Below are 23,439 nucleotides of genomic sequence, written 5' to 3' on the forward strand. Positions count from 1 at the left end.
CTTGAATGGCCAAATTTTTTTTCCCGCAAGAGTAATAAAAACTGTTGTTGAGAAATTCTATGGCAACATTCTTGCTTTAACTGAGCTGGTAGCCTGGTAGATTACTTTTCAAAGTAAAAAGTCAATATAGGGATAGTGAGCGTGTATTATTTTATAGAGTTTGGTTATGTCGCCCATTGTTCGGTACGCTTCCAAAGATGTCGGATTAAATTTTTATATTTCAACAGTCTAATTGTGTTGGTGATACGACCATCTAAATTGCAACGCAGCTGCTTAGTAACTCGTTTTGGAAAGAACCATTTTGTGCCTATCAAAATATGATCTAGAAACCCAATATTTGAATTGCATACGCAATCAACGGTCACAGATCCTCTATGAAATGTTGGGCACCTCACTTGGTTCAGATACGTTCAGAAAGTATGCTTCATGCTATTACACAGCAGCACTACAATAATTTATATGTTTGCCTGTCTGGGATATAAACCTTAATGAAGTTTCGATATGGGACTCTTTATCTTGTAAGAAAAAAGTCGTCCTTTTTGCAATACAATTATCTTATCTATTTAACTTAATCTTAATTAGTAACCTTGGGGTTAAGTTGTTAAACTTGAAACTTGGCTTGCTGATAGTTGTTCCTTTAATAAAAAAATATTGAAACAATAGACAGGAGAAGTGTGTCAGTGGTTTTTATAAACAATTTCAAAAAGTATTAATACTAATCAGTTCAACAAAACAAAATTATTGTTTAGTTGCAGCAAACGGCTGCAAGCATTTTTTGCTCTTAGAATCATCATGATTTTTAATATTTGAAAACTTATTTTTAATGGATTTGAAAGAAATAAATATATTAATTGTATATTATTAAAAATTACATGTATGGACAAATCACAATACTTATAAGATACATTTATCACCTAAAGTGAGCGGTTTGGCATACCTAATATATAGGTATTTTCTTTGTAATGGTCTTGCGGCACATGTGACAAGTTTTCAGCGTATCGGCGCACTTGTGACATGTCCCATGTCCGCATAAAAATACCACGTTCCTTTTTCGTTCCATGCAAATGCTGCACGCGTGGCTTTCTTCGATTTCTGCTATCTTGCTTTCCAAATATCTCATGCGCTCCGCGCTGGGCTGTCTACTTTTCAGAGGAATCACCCTGCCATCTTTAGTGATTCTCTTTTGAACAAATTCGCCACACGTCAGGCACTTTTTCATGCGCGACGAACAATCCTCACACGCCGGTTTGTGATTGCATGGCTCAAGTCGTACATTTTCTTCTGACAACTCCGAACATACCAAGCATTCTACCGGTTTGTTTGACACGATTTCATTTTGATATGGGTGAGTAGTTTTATATGTCGGCGAATTGCTTTGGGATGTGCTGCCCGCATCGTTTTTGGCCCGACTTTTTCTAATTGGCTTTGTCGTTTCTGTCGAATGAATTTGATTGTTGGAAGTGTGCTCAGTTACATTGTAGTCCGTCCTGGAGTTTTCTAGAGATAAAGAACCGATATTACCAATATCTGGTTCTTTTTGTATCACAATCTCGTCATTGGTCGGTATATAAGTCTTCAACAACTCCTGCAACGCGACGTCCTGCACCAAATTAACTGCAACTTGACCTTTATTGTTCGTTGCAGTTAAACTGATCCCTTGTTGTATCAAGTAACAGGCAATCGCTAACGGAAACCTATGTTCTGTAATATGGTTAATATTTTCGTAGATAGATTGGATGGATGGACCCTCACATCGAGTTATTTCACTGAAGTGAGCTCGCTTCAATAAAATTATATGCAGCGCGCTGTCTTCATCTTCATCTTTAGCATTTATATCAGCTTTTAAGTTCACCAACAATTCTATTACTCCAGAGTGACCTAAAATTTTCGGAATTGAACTGAGGTGGCTTTTACTTGATGAAAATCCATTTATCAAAATAAATAAGAACTAAAAGTTCAGATTTTCACGAAATTATATATTATGACATGACAATTGTTTGGACAACACCGTGTCTTTATCAAATGTAATATTTACAAACTACCTGCTACTATATATACCGAAAAATGACCATAAAACGTTAATTAATGTTGTTGCGAGAATTTAAGTTCAATAAAGGCGAGGTATTTAAATCTAATTGATCGTTAAGCAATACATTTGAATGTCTCATTTTGTTAATTTCCATGGCTTCCAATAAATTTAATTTTCTACTTTTTGTGGCTGTGTGTCATATACCAAAATTATCGTCAAAAATGTGTTTTTCTGTGTTTAAATGTGTTAGGGTCTTGTCCTAAAATTTATATTGGACAAACAGGTAGATCCTTCAAGAAACGCATTAAGGAACATATAAGAGCGTTTAAAAACAATAGTCTACATTCTAATTATGCTACACAGAAAAACACATTTTTGATGACAATTTTGATATATTACACACAGCCATAAAAAGTAGAAAATTAAATTTATTGGAAGCCATGGAGATTAACAAAATGAGACATTCAAATGTATTGCTTAACGATCAATTCGATTTAAATACCTCTCCTTTATTGAACTTAAATTCTCGCAACAACATTAATTAAGGTTTTATGGTCATTTTTCGGTATATATAGTAGCAGGTAGTTTGTAAATATTACATTTGATAAAGACACGGTGTTGTCGAAAGAAACAATTGTCATGTCATAATATATAATTTCGTGAAAATCTGAACATTTAGTTCTTATTTATTTTGTTAAAATTTTCGGTTTGAAATGATAAATAAATTTCCAGTTAAGAGTGAAATAGATCTATTTACTCATCCCATAGTGTATGGAGTGCAATTTTTTTTTAGATTACCCAAAGGTAAACAATTTCCTATATAAAAGTTTCTCTGACCTTTAAAATGCAATCCTAGTTTGTTCGACAGCCAGACAGCCGGGGGAAGTTTTTTTGAAAAATTAAAATTCTAGTTTCTGCCCCAAAAAAAAGGTGTTAAGTAGGTTTTTTTTAATTATATAGTAAAATGTTTTTTCACATAAAATCAAACAATATATTTAAACTTGACAATAAAAGTTGAGCTCACCTTGACTAACAGCAAGCAAGAGCGCAGTCTGATTCCTGTTATTTCTCAAGTCAATATCAGCCTGACCCTGCCTAACAAGAGTCTCTACCACATCTTTATGTCCATTTAAAGCTGCCAGATGAAGAGCGGCAAACCCGTCATCTTTTTTAACATCAACCAGCTGCCTAGCATGCATTATCAACTTCTGGGTGGCAATGTTTTTACCCTTTAGAGCCGCATGGTGCAGAACATTGAAACCCCGCTTGTTCCTTAAGGTAAAGTCAACAGCTACAAAGACAAAAGGTAAAAATATTTGAAATAATTACTTAGATTGAAGTTAATAATTAAGTGGTCTTGTGAGCTTTATACTATCATTACCTGGTGCAGAGCACAGTAATTCAATCGCCTGATGGTTGTCTTTGCCAATGGAGTCATGCAATGCCGTATCTCCATACACATCAACACAATTAGGATTGGCACCTGCCTCTAAAAGCAATTGAACACAGCGAACAGGTTGCTTATGTGTGGCAACATGTAATGCAGTGCAGCCACTACGATTTGATGCATTTAAATTGGCACCTGCTTTGATCAGTAAATCTAGCACCTAAGAAAAAAAGATCACAAATCAAAATGCTATTTGCTAAATTTCGTTTACTTATATGAATCTAAATATAATATCACCCCCCCCTTTAAATTTTTCATTTTAAATGTCCCAGAAAAATCAAATTTATGGTTATGACATTTCCTTTTCTTTTCAGTGATAAAACTTGTTAGTGATTTGTGATAAATGATTTTTAGTCTTTATTTAAAAAAATGTATACAGCTAAAATTAGTATCGACTTACTTCAGCTTGATTGCCAAAGGCAGCATAATGTAGGGAAGTATCTCCGTCATTATCGCTGGCGTTAACTGAAGCGCCAGACTGAAGCAGAAACTTAACAATTTCCATGTGCCCCTGGTGAGTAGCCACTTGAAGGGCTGTTTTTCCACCACTCCGGCCATCAACGCAATAATGAGGTGTAGTCCGTAATAAACGCTGCATTACCTCCAAATGACCTTGGGCGGCGGCGCGTACAAATTGGTCGTCAATACCGCTGGAAGAATTGTCGTTGTGAGCTGGATCGACCTGGTTATGACCCAACTGCCAATCTACTATAACAGAAACTTCTTTTAGAAACGAACTTTGAAAAACATAACATGTATGGAAATAATAATAAACAAATTGAACTAGTTACTGGTTGGGTCTTGTCTTTGGCTTGGATTAGCATGCATTGTATTTGCCAGTTCTGCGGCACTGCCTGGAATAATTTTAACACATTGAGGATTTAATGTCCAAGCATGTCCATCTAACTGCACCCTCAAGTCACCATCTGAGTAGACCTTTAAAACCTTTCCAAGCTTACCAAGTGACTACAAATCATAAATTACAAATTAAACAAGACACAAATCCCAAACCTAATCCCAAACCTACATTTTTCATAATATCAATCCATTCACCATGTCCCTTTTGTAGTTCCTTCACTTTTTCAGCATCATTTATTAATGTAACTATATCACCAACAGCAAAGCTGTTCACTTTGTGAAGTACAGTGGGATTAAATGTCCACCTGTTGTTACATCCATCAAATTGAACCCTGATATCACCTTTGTCAGTAATACGATGTACAGTACCAACTTTACCTATATACTGCATGAAGAACAGAATATATTTGGTTCAAAGTTGATAGCCACATACTTACATCAGTCATTCTAGGATTCCAACCCCCATGCCCTTGTTGCATAACTTTTAGTTGATCAACTAAAACTGTAACTTGCACTTTATCACCAACCCCAAATGGTAAGGGACTAGATTTAATTGGTTTAATCACAGGAGTTTCAGTATTTTGACCTAAAAGGTGAAACCTGAAAACCAACACAATAAAAATATTATTTTCGTTCTCACCCAATACAGGAAGATGATCAGGGTAATAACTACCACCCGATGCAGGTTCTATAAATTTTATATCACATATGCCTTTGTGGCCCAACCTATAGACATTGGTTGAGCCTGCAAACCAGTGCACATTGACAACAGATCTTGAGCTTTCTGTATCCCAACCTCTGATATCAAGCACTCTGCCTACTTTTCCCTCTCCTCCATCTTGATTACCCCATTCCCAGTTAAAACCTCTTACAACTTTAGCACCCACAAAGATGCCTTTTAGTTCACATTTTCGTCCTTTTAACCTGGGTGGTAAGTCAATTCTGAAAACACCACTATTAAATTCAACAATGAAAAGAAACTCTAGAATTAGCTAGATTTCACAAATAGCCAAATCAAACACACCCCAAAGAAGTTGAAGAGTCAAATCTTTTAAAAGGATGACTCAAATCATGTTTATCTCCATGATAGCACATATAACAGAGGTCATAGTCATAGCAAATTGTGCACTTGTACCTTATACCACTAATTCCTTGACCTTCACTATCGCAAACATCACAGACAATGTTTGGATGTTTAACACCTGAAAGATGGTGTAAAATAAGGCAAAATAAAATTTAATTAAAGATGAATATCATGCCTATTTGCGCATTATCAATAATACATAGATCATATTTGTTCATATAACCAACTCGGTAATTTGTTCTAGTTCCCCCATCCCATTGCACAACGACTGTCTTATCGGGAGAGCCTACGATGCCTGATCTTCCTATTTCACATACCGTTCCCACAAAGCCTTCACCACCATCTAAAAATATAAAATTTAAATGTTGGCAAGTATTAACAGCACTTAACTTACCTTGGTCCTCCCATGACCAGTCTGGGCCTCTAACAATTCGTACTCCGCAAGTCAACATTGGCTGAAATTTGTCTTAATAGGAATTATTTACATGGCCAACTTTAAATTCCTTAAATGAAATATATTTTAAAAGTTATATTATTTAATTAAAATTTGATTTAATTAGGAGCAATAAAATTGGGAAAAAAATAATACCGTTTACAATTTTTTTTTATAAATTAAGTCACTTTAACTACGTTTGATTAGATTTTAATTTACATTATACAAATCATAGATAAAAGATATACAAATTTTATATTTTTCTTCTTTACAAAACGTCACAAAACATCTCTCTCGCTCTCTGTCTTTCTCCACACTTCGATTGACCAAAACTACTATGGTTACTCGGCCACTTACGAATATGGTTCAACTTTTTCTTTATAACGCGGAAGATGAATTAATTAAAAGGGATTGGACGGACCCATCACCCTCTAAGGGGAACGGAAACAACAATTGGAACACTATTCAAAAGTCTTTAACCGTTTGCAAAACACGGCCTCCTCCGCTTTCCACCGGGCAATTCGGACGCATCCGGCCACCATACCGGCGTGAACACGAAAAAGCGACGGGGTCCACAACGATTATAACTTTAAAACATTCACTGAACACTAAATCCACACAGTGGAAACCGATTTCAAAATTTTGGGGACGATTACAAGGGATTCTGTCGGGAACGAACGGATGTTAAACCGCCATGAGCAATGCTCATGACATAATCCCACAGAACATCTGATTTTAAAGTTTTGCTGATAAATAGGCCAACTTACGGGAGGCATTCTCTTATTTCCGAGTTCCGCCAGAAATTCTGCTAAAGAAAATAACATTCTGTGTTTGAATTGTTCCATGGTTGTCATTTAATTTTACTTGTTTTACCCGAGAGATTTTTAGAAATAAGAAGAAGTAATTTAGAATATAAGAGGACCCTCTTAACCGCCTCTGGCCTCTTGTGGTCCCTTTGGCACAACCATATAACTGTTAGAGATATAGACGCCCGATAATTTTTGATGTGTCATTTTTACGGCAGTATGTTCTCCACATAGCTATTAGATTAATATAGTGGCCCTACTATAGGCAGGCGACATTAATATATTCGTCGAGAAGAGAATGATTTTCCGCGCATGCCTCTACATTTAAACAACTAACCTACATTTTGCGACATTTTCTTTCTAAACAGCGTTTTTCAAAAATATTTAATGAGCTCTAGGCATATTTTAAAAAATACTGTAGTAAACATGCTACATCGAAACTTATTGACCATGACAGTGACCATGTTAGTGGTATTAGTTAAGAGCGAGATTTTATATTTTGCGCATGCGTAAATTGAATGGACCTTCGCTTTTTTTTCTTAGTTGCTTCATAGGTTCCTATTTTATCGCCATAGGCAGGTCCCCTATTTCGCTAGTATCTATATAGCTGTAAAATATTTTTAAAAAATCAATAAAAGTAAAGAAATCTGAAATTAAGTCAGAAAATGCGCACTATTGCTGGCTTGCGCTTAACACTAAAACTAATTAAGGCTATTTATCAGTGCAAAGTATATGCTTATTCTGCAGCATACATAACTACAAACGAAGTAGTAATGCCCAGTATATGCTTATTCTTCAGCATACATAACTACAAACGAAGTAGTAATGTCCAGGGACAGTAGCCAGCATTTTTAGGGGTTCAAGGACACGTGCTGGCAAATTGCTTGGCAGCTGCGCCAACGCGGTCGAAACGAAGAACCTTGTATTCCTGTTAACCTTAACCTTCTTATCTCTGTTGCCTGTGGTGCAGGGTTGCAGGAGTAATCATATTAAAAAAAGAAAAACCCTATCTAAGAGTCAAGCAAGCTCCTGCATCCATCTGAATATGAACGAACAATCAGAAAATGTCATGGATTTTTACGAAATGGAATTGGATGAGCGCATCTTGAAAGCTATAGCAAAGCTCGGGTGGCAAAAACCTACCTTAATTCAAGAAAAATCTATTCCTTTGCTACTTGAAGGGAAAGATGTTCTTCTAAGAGCCAGAACTGGTTCCGGAAAAACTGCTGCCTTTGCAATACCCGTTATTCAGAAAATACTGAATGGTAAACAGACCTCTATGCATCAGGAAACGAAGGCTTTAATTCTAGCTCCAAGTAAGGAGTTATGTCAGCAGATATGTCAGGTAATCAAACACTTGACTACAAAGTGTTCTAGGGAAGTTAAGTGTATAAATATCGCTTTAAGTGATGACATTACTTCACAAAAGCCTCTTTTAGTTGAAAAACCTGATTTGATCATTTCAACTCCTGGCAAGGTTTTACAGCATATAAAAGCTCAAAATTTAAATTTAAAGACTTCATTAGATATGCTTGTTATTGATGAAGCTGATTTAATATTTTCTTTTGGATTTGAAAGTGAAGTCAAAGAGCTTTTGCAATTTTTGCCTAATATTTTTCAAGCAATTTTGGCATCGGCTACATTAAGCAACGATGTACAAAATTTAAAAAAACTAGTTTTACACAATCCAGTTACTTTAAAGTTAGAAGAACCAGATTTAGCTCCAGCATCCCAGTTGTCTCATTACCATCTTCACGCTGAAGAACTTGATAAAGCAACTATACTATATGCTCTGTTGAAATTACATCTAATTAGAGGCAAAACAGTTATTTTTGTCAATACTGTAGATAAATGTTATAAACTTAAGTTATATCTGGAACAATTTGGTATACGTACTTGTGTTCTTAACTCAGAACTTCCAGCAACAATAAGATGTCACTCTGTTAATCAATTTAATCAAGATGTTTATGACATTATTATAGCATCAGATGAGAAAGCTCTTGAGGCACCAGGTGCAATAGAAGATTTCAAAGCTATAAAAAGCTCAAAAAGAGACAAAGACAAAAACAGTGGAGTAGCAAGAGGCATAGATTTCCAATGTGTGGCAAATGTGATAAATTTTGACTTTCCTCTAGATTCCAATTCCTATATTCATAGAGCAGGTCGCACCGCTAGAGGAAACAACCAAGGAAGTGTTTTATCATTTATAAGCTTGAAGGAAAAACCTTGCCTTACAGAGATTGATAATTATTTCAGAAAACATGGAGAAGATAAATCAATCTTTAAGTTGTATCAGTTTAAATTGGAAGAGGTAGAAGCTTTTAAGTATAGAGCAAAAGATGCTTGGAGAGCAGTAACAAAAATAGCTATTAGAGAAGCACGTTTAAAAGAAATTAAACAGGAAATTTTAAATAGTGAAAAGTTGAAAAGTTATTTTGAGGACAATCCAACAGATCTTAAAGTGTTAAGGCATGACAAGGCTCTGCATACAGTTAGAATTCAACCCCACTTAGCAGACGTCCCAGACTATATCGTTCCTGATACACTGAAAGCACTGACTGGTATAGGAAAGAAAAACAAACGGAAACGGAAAAATAAAATTATGCAACACAGCACCAAGCTTAAAGCAAAAAGGAGTAATCCACTTCTTAGTATGCAGTTCGAAGATTTTAAGAAGAAAAAAAAGAACTAATATTTTTTGTGTAGCACTAATAAATATTAATTTTAAACCTTTTTTTTAGTATTTTTCTTCAAATTTCTTGCCGACAAGTTCAATACTTAACTGTACTGTAGATCTCAATTCCAGCTAACATCAATGCAAAAATATGTTACCAAGAAAGCAAAAAAAAAATGCTATTTCCTATCTTGCAAATTCCAGCTGTAAAATTATAGTTAGGTATATAACGCGCAAAGCACAAATTTAATTGTTTACATGAAACATTTTATGCTCTATCTTCAATTCAGCATAAAAGTCGACTTGAAACTTTACTTCGTTGGGATTACTAAATGAATTTATTAAATCAAAACAAATAAATATAGTTTTATTTCATTATACTTAAATCGTAAACTATTTTTTTTCTGCAACTTCAAATGTTTCCAGTGTTCATGGTAGTGGTTTATACAATAATGCTTTATTCACAACAATCTTTTTCATAAGGAAAGTTAATTTCAAATCTGGAACCCGATCCTTAGGAACGCCCGAGCAGTACCGATCGATATCCCGAGACCAACCGAAGCGGAACAGGCCCCGCCCACCACCAATCGGCATAAATACAACCTGCGCAGGAGAAATCGTCAGTCTACGTCCAACATCGGAGATGTTGAAGAAGCTCGCCACTCGTGCTAGCGAATCGTTAGGAAGTAATTCCAATCGACGACGGCCTTTAAACCCGAATCAAGATAATAGCTTAACGAATATGTAATTTCTAATATGGTTTTCAAATTGTTTTTCTATTTTGAATAAACAATTACCATTCAAAACACAATTTTAAGATTGAGACAAAGTATATAATTTGTGCAGAACTAACAAAAAGCCGCATTTTGGGTGTACAAAAATTGAGTCAAGCTCCTGGGTTAAAATTTTAGGATTGATTTGATTTATCTAGAATAAATATAAAAGAATAACAGTGTTTATAGTGTTCAAAAATTAAAAAGTCCAATGATTTATCCAGGAATCCCTATCACATCGATTGCATCACATTTTTCCTGCTCCTTGTTAATCTGAGACAGCTCTGATAAAGGCATTAATATACTATCGTCAATTTCCGGTTCCAAACTATAATCAGTGGCTAAGCTTTCTTCAGACTCTTGCACTTTAAGGTTTTCATTAACTAGTTTGTAGAAATCAGCTATATCATCAGATGTTAATGTCTTGAGTAATTCTTTGATGTTGGCTAGCTCAACTTGTGTATTGTCAATATGATACCCTATGTTTGCGTCTGTAGGTATTGTTGTTTTCAAAGCAGATTCTGATGAGCTTGAAGTGGATTGCAAAGTCGCCAATGATGTAGAAGGTTGCATAGCTGATATTGATGTACCTTCAGAAGATCGCTTGTAAGGTAATACTTCAGGCAGATTTGAATTACTACTATTATCTAGTAGACCCTCCAAAATGTCTTTCTGGACATCTGTTTCCATGGGGCATTCTGGCTCTGTAACTATATAAGTGTTAGGTTCATTGAGATTGCTGCTTCTACTCTCTTGGGTATCAAAATCTGACCAGAAATTGGAAGGGCTTTTGTGGGACTCCAACTCCATAATTTTTGGACCTTGTTTTAATGACTCTTGATACTTCGTACCTACAGACTTTTTATGTTTGGCAGTATTTGGATGTTTGTGAATATAAGATATAAGGAAATGTATCAATTTGTTAACAACTTTGGATTGCTTGGAATATTTTAATCTTAGTGAGCCAATTTCCCTATATAGTGATGACCTTTCTTGTCCTAGCCTGGCAATCTCACCCTCAATGGCCGCGTTTTTGCTTTTAAGATCTTGTATAGTATTGCTTATTGCATCTACATTTTTTGTCACAACTTTCTCCTTTCTTGTTGTTTTAAGTTTTGCTGAAAGTGAAAGAAAATAATCTAATTAACTTAAAGTAATAAACTTTGTTGGTTTAAATCAACAGTCTATGTGGGGCAATCAGCACACTGCACTACTCACTATCCTCCTAAAAGAGCTGATCCAATGTCATGTATGAAGTAATTCAAGCAAAAAGTTGTGTAAATGAGAAGGTTTGTGGGCAAATTAAAGATATAAAATACATGGAACACGAAATTACAGGAAAGACACCATTTTTTCACAAAATGTAATAGTTTGTGTTCACATGATCCTGTAAATTTTTATATAAAAATATCCTATAAAACGTCTATATATTAATGCATACTTAAAATTGTTTTTATTATGTCTGATTAAGTGTTTCTTTTTTTTGGGTTTCGCTCCACTTGGTCAGATGTATGTGACTATGACCTTCCCTCCTACATGAGGAGAGGTGGCACATACAATATTGAATACCAGCTTTGCCATTATTAAAGACAATATGACACTTGCGCAGCATTTGATTCAAATCGGAAATTACAATTAATTATAGTCTAAATGTCAGTGATTGATTTTGTAAACAAAAATGTTATGCTATAAAAAAAAAATATTCCCTGGGTTAAAAAGTTGTTAGATTTTCATAAGGCCAATCATTCCTAATATCAGATACAATAAACAGCTACCTTGAAAACTCAAACCGAGATCTAGATTACTGCTGCTAGTATTGAAGATGTTATAAAATTTATTACATAAATATTCAATTATTTACTTATAAGACATTATAAACAATTTGATTTTTCAATTTACAAATCTTCTGCATCCCTCCTGCCTCGGTTGTTTATAAATCAAACTTGCTGGATTCACCATCATCCAGTTGGCTTCTTCAGAGCTTAACTGAAACCGAAACTATTTCGTCAGAGTCAGCAAGTATAATTTATAAACAACTGAGGCAGAAGGAATCCATAAAAATTTGTAAATAGTAATCAATCTACATGTTTTTTAATCAGCATGACCCAATCTTTTGTTAAATAAGAATACACATAAAAAGAAGTGTCTTAAATAGCCTCTGTCACTATTGTTATTTTTAAAAGTGATAAGTGATAGGCGGTTTAATAAATTAGAAAAGTTTTTTCAGAACTTAAGTTGAAAAACATATAACATATAGATAGATATGCAAAAGACAGAGCATAGACCCGTTTTTTGATTTAACAAAACTGAGTAATAATCTTCAAAGGCACTTAGATAATCCAATCTTTGATTGGAAAGTGCTATTTAAGACACCCAATAGAGTGATATAGAGTATAAAAATGAAAGAAAACACTAATTAAATAAAGTTATAGCACTTACCAACTGAATATTTTCGTTTTATCAGCGGAATTAACTCTGGACAATCTTTTAAGAAAAAACAGTGCATAAATTCTAGCTCATCTTTATTTTCGATATTTTGAACTTTATGGAAATCATATATGTTAAGCTGTCGAATAAAACTGGCCAAGTTATTGTGTTTAAAATATTTTGGCAAAACTTTGGAAACAAAAGCGAGCTGGTTGGAAATGATGAAACTATTTCCACCTGATCCCCAACTAATGATGTTCTCCAAGGTCTTTTCGTTTACCATTTTCCAAAGTTTTTTTATAAACATGGGTATGTTTTCAACATAAATGTTTTCCGTCTCGGAAGTATTGGGAAGGATAATATTAATTTCTGCAATATCGTCGTCCATATCGTTTGGATGTTCTTCGTCGTCCATTTTATAAAAATAAATATTTGTATTTCCTTAAAATTTGTTAAAAAATCCAATTAGGAATTTAAAGAACCAAATAATCAAACGCACAGTTGTCGTTTAGAAATGGTGTGTGGTTTACAATTGCAACCATTCATAGTTCTTTTTCTTTACGTATGCGTAAGGCTGGACAAATCTACTTGTGCCACTCGTCCATTGATGAGGGAGAATAAAATTTACATGTGAGGATATTCGAACATACTGACATATGTGGAAAAATTTTCAGCCGAAATTTATTACAGTAAATTTGAAAACCAGCATCAAAGGCTAAACTGTTTTATATTTCTGTACAAAAAGCAAATGAAAAAAGTTTCCAGTTTGCTAAGTGTACGTGACGTCACTGGAATAAGAAGGCCTTCGCGCACTGTAATAAATGACCGAAGCTTAGATATGTGTTCAAGGCATCTTGCATGCAACTAACCTCCTGAGTTCCCGTTTTTGTGTCAACTCAATTGTTGCAGATATTGGATTAATCAAGCACCAAATTTGATGAAGAACCAATAGCATAGTTTCACTTACCTATAAAACTTATTTTGGTGAAGGGAGTGGGGTCAAGGAGGCCCTCTTAAGCTTTGTATTATTTTTTGTAGCTTTTAACCATCAAGTCGATTTATTTCTGACTAACCTTAATTAAATTAACGCAAATTTTGGCGAAGCTTCTAAAAATTTTTTTTTGGACCTTTCAAAAATGAAGAAAAAAAAATTTTGGTTAATTTTTGAGGTGGGCCTGCTTGCCCCAGGGGGACGCCTTGCCCCACCCGCCCCTATAATAATTAACATAATCATTTTCTAGAAATTAGGTGGAGACCTCGTGCGAGAAACACTCCCATGAAAACTAGAAGAACAAGAATAACCAATTTTTTAAAAAATTGGGTGGAAGTCTCGTGCGAGTTTCGTTCTCATACGAACTAGAAAAGAAGAAGAATAACGTATTTTATTAAAAGAAGTAAAGAAGAAGAACCTATTTTCTCAAGCTTGCCAGTAACAATAAAAATAAAAATTTGGATATCTAACAATTTTATATTTAAAGCGTTACGGTCAGATTGGATTATGAGTGCAGCACCAGCTCCATGTGACTGGCAAACCACACGTAAACTGGTGAAGGACAGAGGACAATATTTATTGGAAAGTGGAATATGGAGCGATTGTCGATTTATTGTGGGGGCAGAACCTAATCAACAAGTTCTCCAGGGGCACAAACTATTTCTAGCTATGGCTAGTCCAGTGTTTGAAGCCATGTTCTTTGGTGGAATGGCAGAAAAAGATCCTATAGCAATCCTAGATGTTCAACCAGATGCATTTCGAGCCCTCTTGGAGTAAATATATTGAAAAGTTTAAATTGCATCTCTACTGATTTATTTTAGATACATTTATACCGACAAAATTAATCTTACATCTTTTGATCAAGCGTGTGAACTTTGCTATGGAGCAAAAAAATATATGTTGCCACATTTGGTTGATGCTTGCACTAGGTACTTATGGTCTGATCTGTATCCAAAAAATGCATGTAGAGCTTATGAATTTGCCAGATTGTTTGATGCGCCAGATCTCATGGCTAAATGTATAACAGTATGTAGTATCAGTTTAGTGTGACTGGGGCTGTTAGATTTCTGTTTTAGATTATATGTGAACAGACACAAGATGTGCTTTCAGAGAGTAGTTTTGAGGAAGTGGAACTTAATACTATCTTAACTGTATTTGATCAGGACGTGTTAAATATAAGCTCAGAACTTGAGTTATTCTCAGCAATAGCTCGTTATGCTGCAAGAATTAAATACCCTAGAGTGGATGATTCAATCGGTAGGCATATCCCAAATAAAACTGCTACATTAAGAAATCAATTTTACAAGTTCCAAAATCTATTTATTTTTACTTTTACTTTATTTTTATTTTTATAGAGTGGTCCAAGTCATAATGGAAAAATTTTAACATTCCGCAAATATAAATAATTAAAAAAGTTCATATAAACTTATGCCCTAAAATGCTACATTTCTAAATGGCAGGATGCAGAAAGATTGTGAAAAAAGTTTTTTTTATTTAAAAAGAAAAATTTTCCTTTCAAACTTGATAGGTATTATAATAATTACAATTAAATTAACAAATTACTATTAAGTTAATAATATTTTTGAATTGTTATGTAAATAAAAGCCAAATTAAATAGCGTAAGTTATCTTAATTTGCAAAGGTCATTAGGTGCACATGCAAACAAAAAAAAATTGTTCTCGGAAAGAGCTCATTTTAGTGAAAAAGCTGAATCATTTTTGTTTAGAATTGATCAGAATATCTAAATTTATTAGGAAAATTGCAATAAACCCATTAGCATACCATTTTTTTTTTATTCTTTAAATCAATAAAAGCCCTCTCACGACCAGGGATTAAACAAAAAGAAGTTTATTTATGCTACAAATTTGTTCTAGGAGGCAATAATACTTACCAGTTTGAAAGCTAAATCTAGATTTTTTTTAAATAAGAGAAATATCTAAAAAACAAAGGATTTTTGGACATATGTTTATCTGAACTTTTACTTATTTTTATCTGCTAAATACTCTTAAAAGTTTCACCATTATATTACGGACCACCCTGTATACAAATGTTGATTTTTAACTGCACTTTGTTATGATATTATAGGTCATGCATCTGTTGAAACTAACAATCCAACTCGTCCAACATTACAAGATGCAATAAAAAAAATCAGATTTTTAACATTAACTCCTCAGCAGTTTGCAGAGGGACCGGGAAAATCTACTTTATTATCCGAATCTGAAAAGTTTGCTATTTTAATGAATATCTGCTCACCAAGTGCAGCAGTTCCATATCCAGAGGGATTTTCAAAACAGACAGAACCTCGTAAGAAGAAACCATCAGAATCTTCAAATGTAAGTAGTATAAAATCTGTTAAACACAATTAAATTAGAACAAAGATGTTCAGCTTTTCACAGTTATTTATTGATTTATGACAGCTGTTTCGGCAACAGGAGAGAGTAAAAAATTATTTTGGTGGTATAGATACATTTTTGCTTGTTTCACTGGAATGCAAAGACAACTATGGTCCTGTTTGAATCATATTAACTCAGTACATAATTGTATAAAATTTGCCATAGAGATAACACACAGTAATACATAATAACTCAAATAACCCTCACACACACAAAATGGCTGCCTTTTAGTCTACACAGACTAAAAAGAATGAAATATAATAAAACAAATAGTTTTTAACAATGCTTACTCTTCTTTGATAGACAAGATAGATAAGATTATAACTAAAAAACTGTTTCAAATACCTCTGAACTCTATCCATCGCATATTAAAAAACCGAACCCAAAATTTATAAAACAAAGTACGTAGGAGAACCCAGCATGAAAATTTTGAAACCCCTATCTAAATTTGGTCTTAAGATTGCTTTTAAAACTGGAAACACCATGGGAAAAATTTTAAAAAACGATAAAACTAAATCAAGTAAAACTAAAAAATCTGGAGTCTACAAGTTGAAATGTGGATTATGTCTCAAAATTTATAAAGGACAAACAGGTATAATATTTAAGAAATGCATTAACGAACCTAAAAGAACGTATAAACATAACAGTTTGAGTTCTAACTATACCATTCATTTAAATTCAGAAATATACAAGTTTCACGATAATTTTGATATTTTACATAATGAATCAAAAAGCAAAAAACTAAATTTGTTGGCAACTATGAAGATTAACAACATGAAATATTTGAATCCATTACTTAATGACTAATTGGATTTAAAGAACGTTAATCAATAATATATTACCTGTTTCTATATATTCAGTTGTCGGAATACTGTGATACACAGTGTTATTGAAACAGCTGTTATAATTTAATTGTACGTGTTAAACTGATGAAAAAAATGTTTTATTTATATTAATAAAAATTTGGTTTTAAGGGTTTGGCACATAAGATAAATTTATTTTATATTATGATTGTCATATATGAAATGTCGATAGTCAGTTTGTAGAAAAGCAAAAAATGACTTTTATCAGTTAGTATTCTTAACTGTAAAATGTTCACATGCTAAATATTGAGCATAGACATGTTTCTAAATTTCTCACTCCAGATAGTGAGATAGTGATTCAGCAATCATGGAACAAAACAAAACTTTCCTTTTCACTCAGGGGTTCATAATTTTGTTATCCTTATAAACAATTCAAAGAATGCCTTGTTCTACACTTGCCCATTCAAGCAACTTAAGAATTTCTAGACAGGAAACATGTCATTTTTAGTGGGAAATGCCACCAATGGATACTTCAAGAACGTCAATGATAAAATTTAATACCTCTAACATCGAAAGCAATAACGAAACCCCAAAAAAGATGATATGCAATCGTCTGTTACTGGGAACCACGGAATGCATGAACACAAGCGTACTAGATTGCGCGCTCACGTTTACATGTGATAAAAACGTTTGCGTTTATGGAATTCAGGTTGTTTTGATTAACTCATTATTCTGTTATAACATTTTAACTTTTTTTTTTTTGTGACAGGTCCCTGCACAAGTTCCTTTGGAGGAGGATCATCAACCACAATATATTTATCCAGAACTATTGTACGCACATCTATTAGATGCCGAAGGCAGCAGGTTGACTTATACTCACTTTACCAGCAGAGTGAATTATCGATCGCTGATCGAAATTTCATTTAATCGACCAGTCTACATTCAAAGAAATAAGGTATATATTTCCAATTTTTGTTCCCAACTTCATAGCTGTTCATTTGTAGGTGTATAAGGTAGGAGTTGTTTTGAACAAGATCGGATTTTACCCCATTGGAACATATTCCAGTCAGACCATGTGTAACGGAGTCACTTTTACATTTTCGCCAGGCCAAGGATTTGATTCTATTCGAGATGGTCTGATCCGCTCGATTATTTTCTCAATGCCATCCAATAACGGCAATATGAACAATCCGGGCATGTCGGGTATTATGTAATTGTCTAGGATTTGTTGCATATGTGTTGTATCATTGTTCTTTGAACTATGATGATAATTTAGCGTTAATGTCTGAGTTAAAACTGTTTGCATATTTGAAACAGATAAGTAAAATTTGTGGACTCCTTTTATACATCTTGAAAATGGTGAATTGAAAAAAGCTTATAATCTATAAAGGCCTAATATAATAAAGTATTATAGAAGTTTTTTAATTTTTGTGTTTAGTGCTCGGCATGTTCCAAAACTTTAAAGGAGGCGTTTATCAAACTTTTTGCATAATATACTATTAAATAAATATTCAATATTGACAAAAATGAGTATTTATACAAGGAATACAATTCACAAATTTTAATTACTTACCTTTTTTATCTGTGCAGCAGTGTAATTTAATTTATTGTAAATACATAGTCTTTGTTAAAAAAAGTATATTTTATTTAGAATTTTGTTATTTATTTTGTTCCCTTAGTCCCAATTATTATTATTATTATTATTGTTTCTGTGGAACTAAATCATTGGGTGTGTTTAGTTATATGTCAATAAAAAAAATGCCTGGTGTTAAAAGATATATTTCGTAGTACTATTAAATTTTAATTTTCAGTTTGTAGGACCTGGCAATTTATCTGTGCAGATAATTTACTCACTAATTTTAATGTTAATAAAAAGTGGTGTGGCCCCTCAGTTTCTTAATTCTAATTGCCAAATTGTGGATATAAACTATGCATAAATATTTATCATTCCAATTTAGCAAATAAAAATAGAACTTTTTGTAACTTTGATTATTCTTGTATTTAATTCATGTGAACAAATAATATTTTAAAAAATACTACAAATAAACCCACTTAACCAGTAAAAGTTGTAGTCATGGTACTACTATATCGATCGCTTTGCATTATTCAGATTTATTTCTTAAAAGTGATTGAAAAAGTGTAATGATGCCTTACTTGCAATAACCAGGGAAAATATGCTACATTTTATTTAAATTATTTAAATTGGATTGGAATTGATCCTAGTCATTTTACGAAAAATATTAGGGAAAAAGGAATCACGCTTAATTTTAAATGATTCAGATAATGCATTTTATAATTTACATTTCTTTTTAACGTAAAATTATAATAAATATCACTGACAAACGTGGATATGCATGTATAAATGTATGTATAAATATCTCTCGTTCCGTTTTAGCAAATAAAAATAGAACTTTTTGTACCTTGAATTATTTTTGTATTTAATTCATGTGAACAAATAATGTTTTAAAAAATACTAAAAATAAACTCAATTAACCAGTAAAAAATGTAGTGAGTTGTACTATATCGATCGTTTTGCATTATTCAGATTTATTCCTTGAAAATGATTACAAAAGTGTAACGATCGCTTGTTTCCAATAACCTACTAAAATATGGTGCATTTTCTTTAAATTGGGTTAGAATTCATCCCATTCATTTTACGGAAAATGCACAATGCATTTCATGATTTATGTGTATTTTGTAACGTAAATTTGTAATAAATTTCACCGACAAAAAATTAACCAAATCGGTATTTCGTTACATGTTTACCCATGTTCACATTACTTTAAAATAAATAGAACAAAACTTAAACGTAATTTGCAGTCTCAGTTCTAAGATTTATAGCTTCAGGTTTTAATTTAAATAATAAAGTGGTTTACAATGATTTTCTTAGAGAAATTTCTAGAATTTTCTTTACAGCTTACTATCACTACTAAAAATACTAAATTGAAAATTAAATTTTTATTCCATATAAAATCATTTGAACTTATGCAAAGTTGTGTTTCAATATAGAATCAATATAAACTTAGTTTTTTATTTTTGATTCTCAAATTTGGGGCTTATTGTTTTTGTTCTGAATAAAATTTTATTGACTCACGTATGTACAAAAAAACCTGCCCCACCTTGTTCCTTTTGCTTTAAAAATGCAACATTTACTTCAAAATTTCCTAGAATTCCTAACTAAATGAAGAATGACAGAAAAATGTAATACAAAAAAAGTTCTATAAATATTAAATAAGACTTGCTTTTGAATAGGTGTTCATCAAAAACAACTTTGCTTTAGACCCAGACCTAATAATATGCGAAAACAGCCACTTATTGTTTCTGTTAAAATTAGGGATGTTGTGTCCCAAGTTTTAAAAAAATTAAATTTCGCGGTTTCAATTCCGGAAGTGATTCACAGTCTCGTTGAGTCTGTAAGTGTAGCCATATTTGTTCTATGGGACGCTGTAAGGTGTAGTGTTTCAATTCTCTGGGTAAATCTATCTGAACCGGTGACAACGAATTTTTCCTATCTCTTTCTTTTTAGTGGGGATTGTATATCGCTTTCCTTGTTTGGTTTCGTTGAGGGGGAAATTCTTCTTCAAAGTGATTTCATCGAGTCGCGAATCTTCTAACATATGAGCACATTTTATTGACGTCTCTGGCGTGTTCTAGAATTGTCGAGAAATGACGAGGCTATAAAAGCAACCGCCAAACCGCGCATAGCGTCAGATTGAAATTGATTTTCGTGAGCGGTGCTTTACGAGCGTTCGACTTTAAAGCGTTTTCACTGTTCCAAGTTGCAGCATTTTTAACTTTTGAAGAGTTTTTTTTATAAATTGTAGAGAAGGTATGTATATACAAAAATTATTATTCTTTCCTAAAAAGAATATTGTGTAGATATTTTGCTTATTTCGCTTATTTTACTTTGCCTATTAGTTTAAAGTATTTCGTGGTAAGCATGATGCCGGTTAAGTGATTTTTCAATTTATCAAATATTAAAATATAGCCTAGAGATAAGTTAATTTGAAAGGATTTACGAGCTTCAAAATCAGCACGAGTCTGCTTGTTTCTGTGGTAATTCGTCTTGTAAAAGTGAAATGGCGAATGATAGGATTTTCCTAACGGTATACATCTGTTCATTCAAAATTTTAATTTGGAAGAAGCTTACAAGTCCGTTTTAATCCCCTTGTTTTAAATGTTCTTAAAATTTTAAATGTCAAACAGTGACATTTTTTAGTATGCCCGTTTTAGAATTATATTCATATATTGGTTATTTCTTTCGTTTCCAGATGCCTGAAGACGTGCAGAGTGGAGAGGTTGAAACCTTTGCCTTCCAGGCAGAGATTGCTCAATTGATGAGCTTGATCATCAATACCTTCTATTCAAATAAAGAAATCTTTCTTCGGGAGTTGATCTCTAATTCGTCTGATGCTCTAGATAAGATCCGCTATGAATCTCTAACAAACCCATCGAGGCTAGAATCTGGCAAGGAGCTGTACATCAAAATTGTGCCCAACAAAAGTGAAGGTACACTTACAATCATCGATACTGGTGTTGGTATGACAAAAGCAGATTTGGTGAATAATTTGGGTACAATAGCAAAGTCTGGAACAAAGGCCTTCATGGAAGCATTGCAAGCAGGTGCAGATATTAGTATGATTGGTCAGTTTGGCGTGGGTTTCTACTCTGCTTATTTGGTGGCTGATAAAGTTACTGTAGTTTCAAAGCACAATGATGATGAACAATACATATGGGAATCTTCTGCTGGAGGTAGTTTTACAATTCGTGCTGATCATGGGGAACCTTTGGGACGTGGCACCAAAATTATTTTGCACATCAAAGAGGACCAAACTGAATTCCTCGAGCAGAATAAGATTAAAGAAATTGTGAAGAAGCATTCTCAGTTCATTGGGTATCCGATCAAGCTTGTTGTTGAGAAAGAACGCGAAAAGGAATTGAGTGAAGATGAAGCGGAAGAGGACAAGGAGGGGGAAGATGATAAAGACAAACCAAAGATTGAAGATGTTGGGGAAGATGAGGATGAAGACAAAAAGGATGAAAAGAAAAAGAAAAAGACTATTAAAGAAAAGTACACTGAAGATGAGGAGTTAAACAAAACAAAGCCAATTTGGACAAGAAATCCTGATGACATTAGTCAAGAAGAATATGGTGAATTTTACAAATCCTTGACAAATGACTGGGAAGATCATCTGGCTGTCAAACATTTCAGTGTAGAGGGTCAGTTGGAATTCCGAGCTCTCTTGTTTGTCCCTCGTCGTATTCCCTTTGACTTGTTTGAGAACAAAAAGAGGAAGAATAATATTAAATTGTATGTTAGGAGAGTATTTATCATGGACAATTGCGAAGAATTAATTCCTGAGTATTTGAACTTTATCAAAGGTGTTGTTGATTCAGAAGATTTGCCTTTGAACATTTCTCGTGAGATGCTCCAACAGAATAAGATATTGAAAGTTATCCGAAAGAACTTAGTGAAGAAGTGTCTTGAATTATTTGAGGAATTGTCAGAAGATAAAGATCAATACAAGAAATTCTATGAACAATTCTCTAAAAATCTGAAATTAGGAATTCATGAAGATTCACAAAATAGGGCTAAACTTGCAGATTTTATGCGTTACCATACTTCAGCCAGTGGTGATGAGGCTTGTTCATTGAAAGACTATGTTAGCCGTATGAAGGAGAATCAGAAGAGCATTTATTACATCACTGGTGAAAACAAGGATCAGGTTGCCAACTCTGCCTTTGTTGAACGTGTTAAGAAACGTGGGTTTGAAGTGGTTTACATGACTGAACCTATGGATGAATATGTTGTTCAGCAAATGAAAGAGTATGACGGAATACCATTGGTGTCAGTCACCAAGGAAGGACTGGAGTTGCCCGAAGATGAGGCTGAAAAGAAAAAACGAGAGGAAGATAAGACTAAATTCGAAGGTCTTTGTAAAGTAATGAAGAGCATATTGGATAACAAAGTAGAGAAGGTTGTAGTATCCAATCGATTAGTAGAATCTCCATGCTGTATTGTAACATCTAAATATGGTTGGACGGCAAACATGGAGCGTATTATGAAAGCTCAGGCTCTTCGTGATACCTCAACTATGGGCTATATGGCGGCCAAGAAAAATCTCGAAATCAACCCAGATCACCCCATTATCGAAAATCTCCGCCAGAAAGCAGATGCTGACAAAAATGACAAAGCTGTTAAGGATTTGGTTATCTTGTTGTTCGAGACTGCTTTATTGAGTTCTGGATTTACACTCGAAGAACCCCAAGTCCATGCCTCTAGAATTTACAGGATGATCAAACTTGGTTTGGGTATTGATGAAGAGGAGGCGATGTTGACCGAAGAGACCACAACGGCTGAGGTTTCTGCTCCGGAAGGTGGAGATGCAGAAGACGCGTCTCGTATGGAAGAAGTTGATTAGATAAATGTGCTTTGTGTGAATAAGACTGTTACTAAAGTATTTTCGAACTGTTATATATATTAAATTATAACGGAAATCTTAAATCCCCTCTTACGAATATTGTCAGCCCAGTAGCATTTGATTTGGCTGTGTAATTTGTATTTTGTTCATTTTTTTTTTAATAAATTTTTTTTCAGGTATTTTTATTTTTTAGTCTTCACTATCTGTATCAGTTTCAAACGCGTTTACATTTTCCAGCTTCTATTTTGCAAACCTAAAGATTGTAAACATGTATTTAAAATATTTTCAAATGAATGTAA

At 33.6% G+C, this 23,439-nt stretch overlaps 5 protein-coding genes across 8 annotated transcripts; 3 read left to right on the forward strand and 2 right to left on the reverse strand.

Annotated features, from left to right (window-relative positions):
- Positions 1-651: 651 nt before the first annotated feature.
- LOC132697081 (E3 ubiquitin-protein ligase MIB2) lies at positions 652-6,136 on the reverse strand. 4 transcript variants are annotated; one of them, XM_060662352.1, is made up of 11 exons: positions 6,008-6,136; positions 5,813-5,921; positions 5,594-5,761; positions 5,359-5,536; positions 4,772-5,276; positions 4,504-4,719; positions 4,268-4,442; positions 3,877-4,184; positions 3,411-3,636; positions 3,054-3,320; positions 653-1,878 (listed from the first exon to the last, which is right to left on the reverse strand). In XM_060662352.1, the coding sequence occupies exons 2-11, from the start codon at positions 5,868-5,870 to the stop codon at positions 938-940; spliced, it is 3,042 nt and encodes a 1,013-aa protein (XP_060518335.1). In that variant the 5' UTR covers positions 5,871-5,921; positions 6,008-6,136; the 3' UTR covers positions 653-937. The 4 variants fall into 4 exon arrangements, with proteins under 4 accessions (XP_060518336.1, XP_060518335.1, XP_060518337.1 ...); XM_060662354.1 differs by having other exon boundaries at positions 4,772-4,920; positions 4,975-5,288; positions 5,813-6,126; XM_060662355.1 differs by having other exon boundaries at positions 654-1,878; positions 4,772-4,920; positions 4,975-5,276; positions 5,813-6,126.
- A 1,435-nt stretch (positions 6,137-7,571) lies between these two features.
- On the forward strand, positions 7,572-9,390 carry LOC132697017 (probable ATP-dependent RNA helicase DDX56). The gene has a single exon (XM_060662259.1). It carries the CDS (start codon positions 7,703-7,705, stop codon positions 9,347-9,349), a length of 1,647 nt encoding a protein of 548 aa, XP_060518242.1. The 5' UTR covers positions 7,572-7,702; the 3' UTR covers positions 9,350-9,390.
- A 129-nt stretch (positions 9,391-9,519) lies between these two features.
- LOC132697018 (heat shock factor protein 1-like) lies at positions 9,520-13,064 on the reverse strand. The gene is made up of 2 exons (XM_060662261.1): positions 12,544-13,064; positions 9,520-11,222 (listed from the first exon to the last, which is right to left on the reverse strand). The coding sequence occupies exons 1-2, from the start codon at positions 12,944-12,946 to the stop codon at positions 10,321-10,323; spliced, it is 1,305 nt and encodes a 434-aa protein (XP_060518244.1). The 5' UTR covers positions 12,947-13,064; the 3' UTR covers positions 9,520-10,320.
- Positions 13,065-13,933: 869 nt separating this feature from the next.
- On the forward strand, positions 13,934-19,207 carry LOC132696404 (BTB/POZ domain-containing protein 1-like). Its single transcript, XM_060661216.1, has 7 exons — positions 13,934-14,295; positions 14,344-14,548; positions 14,599-14,779; positions 15,608-15,855; positions 17,227-17,427; positions 17,488-17,673; positions 17,723-19,207. Exons 1-7 carry the CDS (start codon positions 14,030-14,032, stop codon positions 17,930-17,932), a joined length of 1,497 nt encoding a protein of 498 aa, XP_060517199.1. The 5' UTR covers positions 13,934-14,029; the 3' UTR covers positions 17,933-19,207.
- A 1,186-nt stretch (positions 19,208-20,393) lies between these two features.
- LOC132696020 (heat shock protein 83) lies at positions 20,394-23,319 on the forward strand. Its single transcript, XM_060660540.1, has 2 exons — positions 20,394-20,547; positions 20,990-23,319. The coding sequence occupies exon 2, from the start codon at positions 20,990-20,992 to the stop codon at positions 23,138-23,140; it is 2,151 nt and encodes a 716-aa protein (XP_060516523.1). The 5' UTR covers positions 20,394-20,547; the 3' UTR covers positions 23,141-23,319.
- Positions 23,320-23,439: the final 120 nt, after the last annotated feature.

Source organism: Cylas formicarius, unplaced genomic scaffold (assembly GCF_029955315.1).
Source record: "Cylas formicarius isolate icCylForm1 unplaced genomic scaffold, icCylForm1.1 PGA_scaffold_1__22_contigs__length_36826433, whole genome shotgun sequence".
NCBI lineage: Eukaryota > Metazoa > Arthropoda > Insecta > Coleoptera > Brentidae > Cylas > Cylas formicarius.

What these genes read in the sequence shown, in the direction of transcription:
- LOC132697081 (XM_060662352.1), bottom strand. Translation starts at nt 5,870, where the DNA reads ATGTTGACTTGCGGAGTACGAATTGTTAGAGGCCCAGACTGGTCATGG. An exon ending in CTGGTCATGGGAGGACCAAG is followed by an intron (nt 5,762 to 5,812) that starts GTAAGTTAAGTG and finishes TTATATTTTTAG; the next exon opens with ATGGTGGTGAAGGCTTTGTG. An exon ending in CTTGCTTGCTGTTAGTCAAG is followed by an intron (nt 1,879 to 3,053) that starts GTGAGCTCAACT and finishes CGAAAATTTTAG; the next exon opens with GTCACTCTGGAGTAATAGAA.
- LOC132697017 (XM_060662259.1), top strand. Translation starts at nt 7,703, where the DNA reads ATGAACGAACAATCAGAAAATGTCATGGATTTTTACGAAATGGAATTG.
- LOC132697018 (XM_060662261.1), bottom strand. Translation starts at nt 12,946, where the DNA reads ATGGACGACGAAGAACATCCAAACGATATGGACGACGATATTGCAGAA. An exon ending in AAAACGAAAATATTCAGTTG is followed by an intron (nt 11,223 to 12,543) that starts GTAAGTGCTATA and finishes TTTCACTTTCAG; the next exon opens with CAAAACTTAAAACAACAAGA.
- LOC132696404 (XM_060661216.1), top strand. Translation starts at nt 14,030, where the DNA reads ATGAGTGCAGCACCAGCTCCATGTGACTGGCAAACCACACGTAAACTG. An exon ending in TCATGGCTAAATGTATAACA is followed by an intron (nt 14,549 to 14,598) that starts GTATGTAGTATC and finishes TTTCTGTTTTAG; the next exon opens with ATTATATGTGAACAGACACA. An exon ending in TCTACATTCAAAGAAATAAG is followed by an intron (nt 17,674 to 17,722) that starts GTATATATTTCC and finishes GTTCATTTGTAG; the next exon opens with GTGTATAAGGTAGGAGTTGT.
- LOC132696020 (XM_060660540.1), top strand. Translation starts at nt 20,990, where the DNA reads ATGCCTGAAGACGTGCAGAGTGGAGAGGTTGAAACCTTTGCCTTCCAG.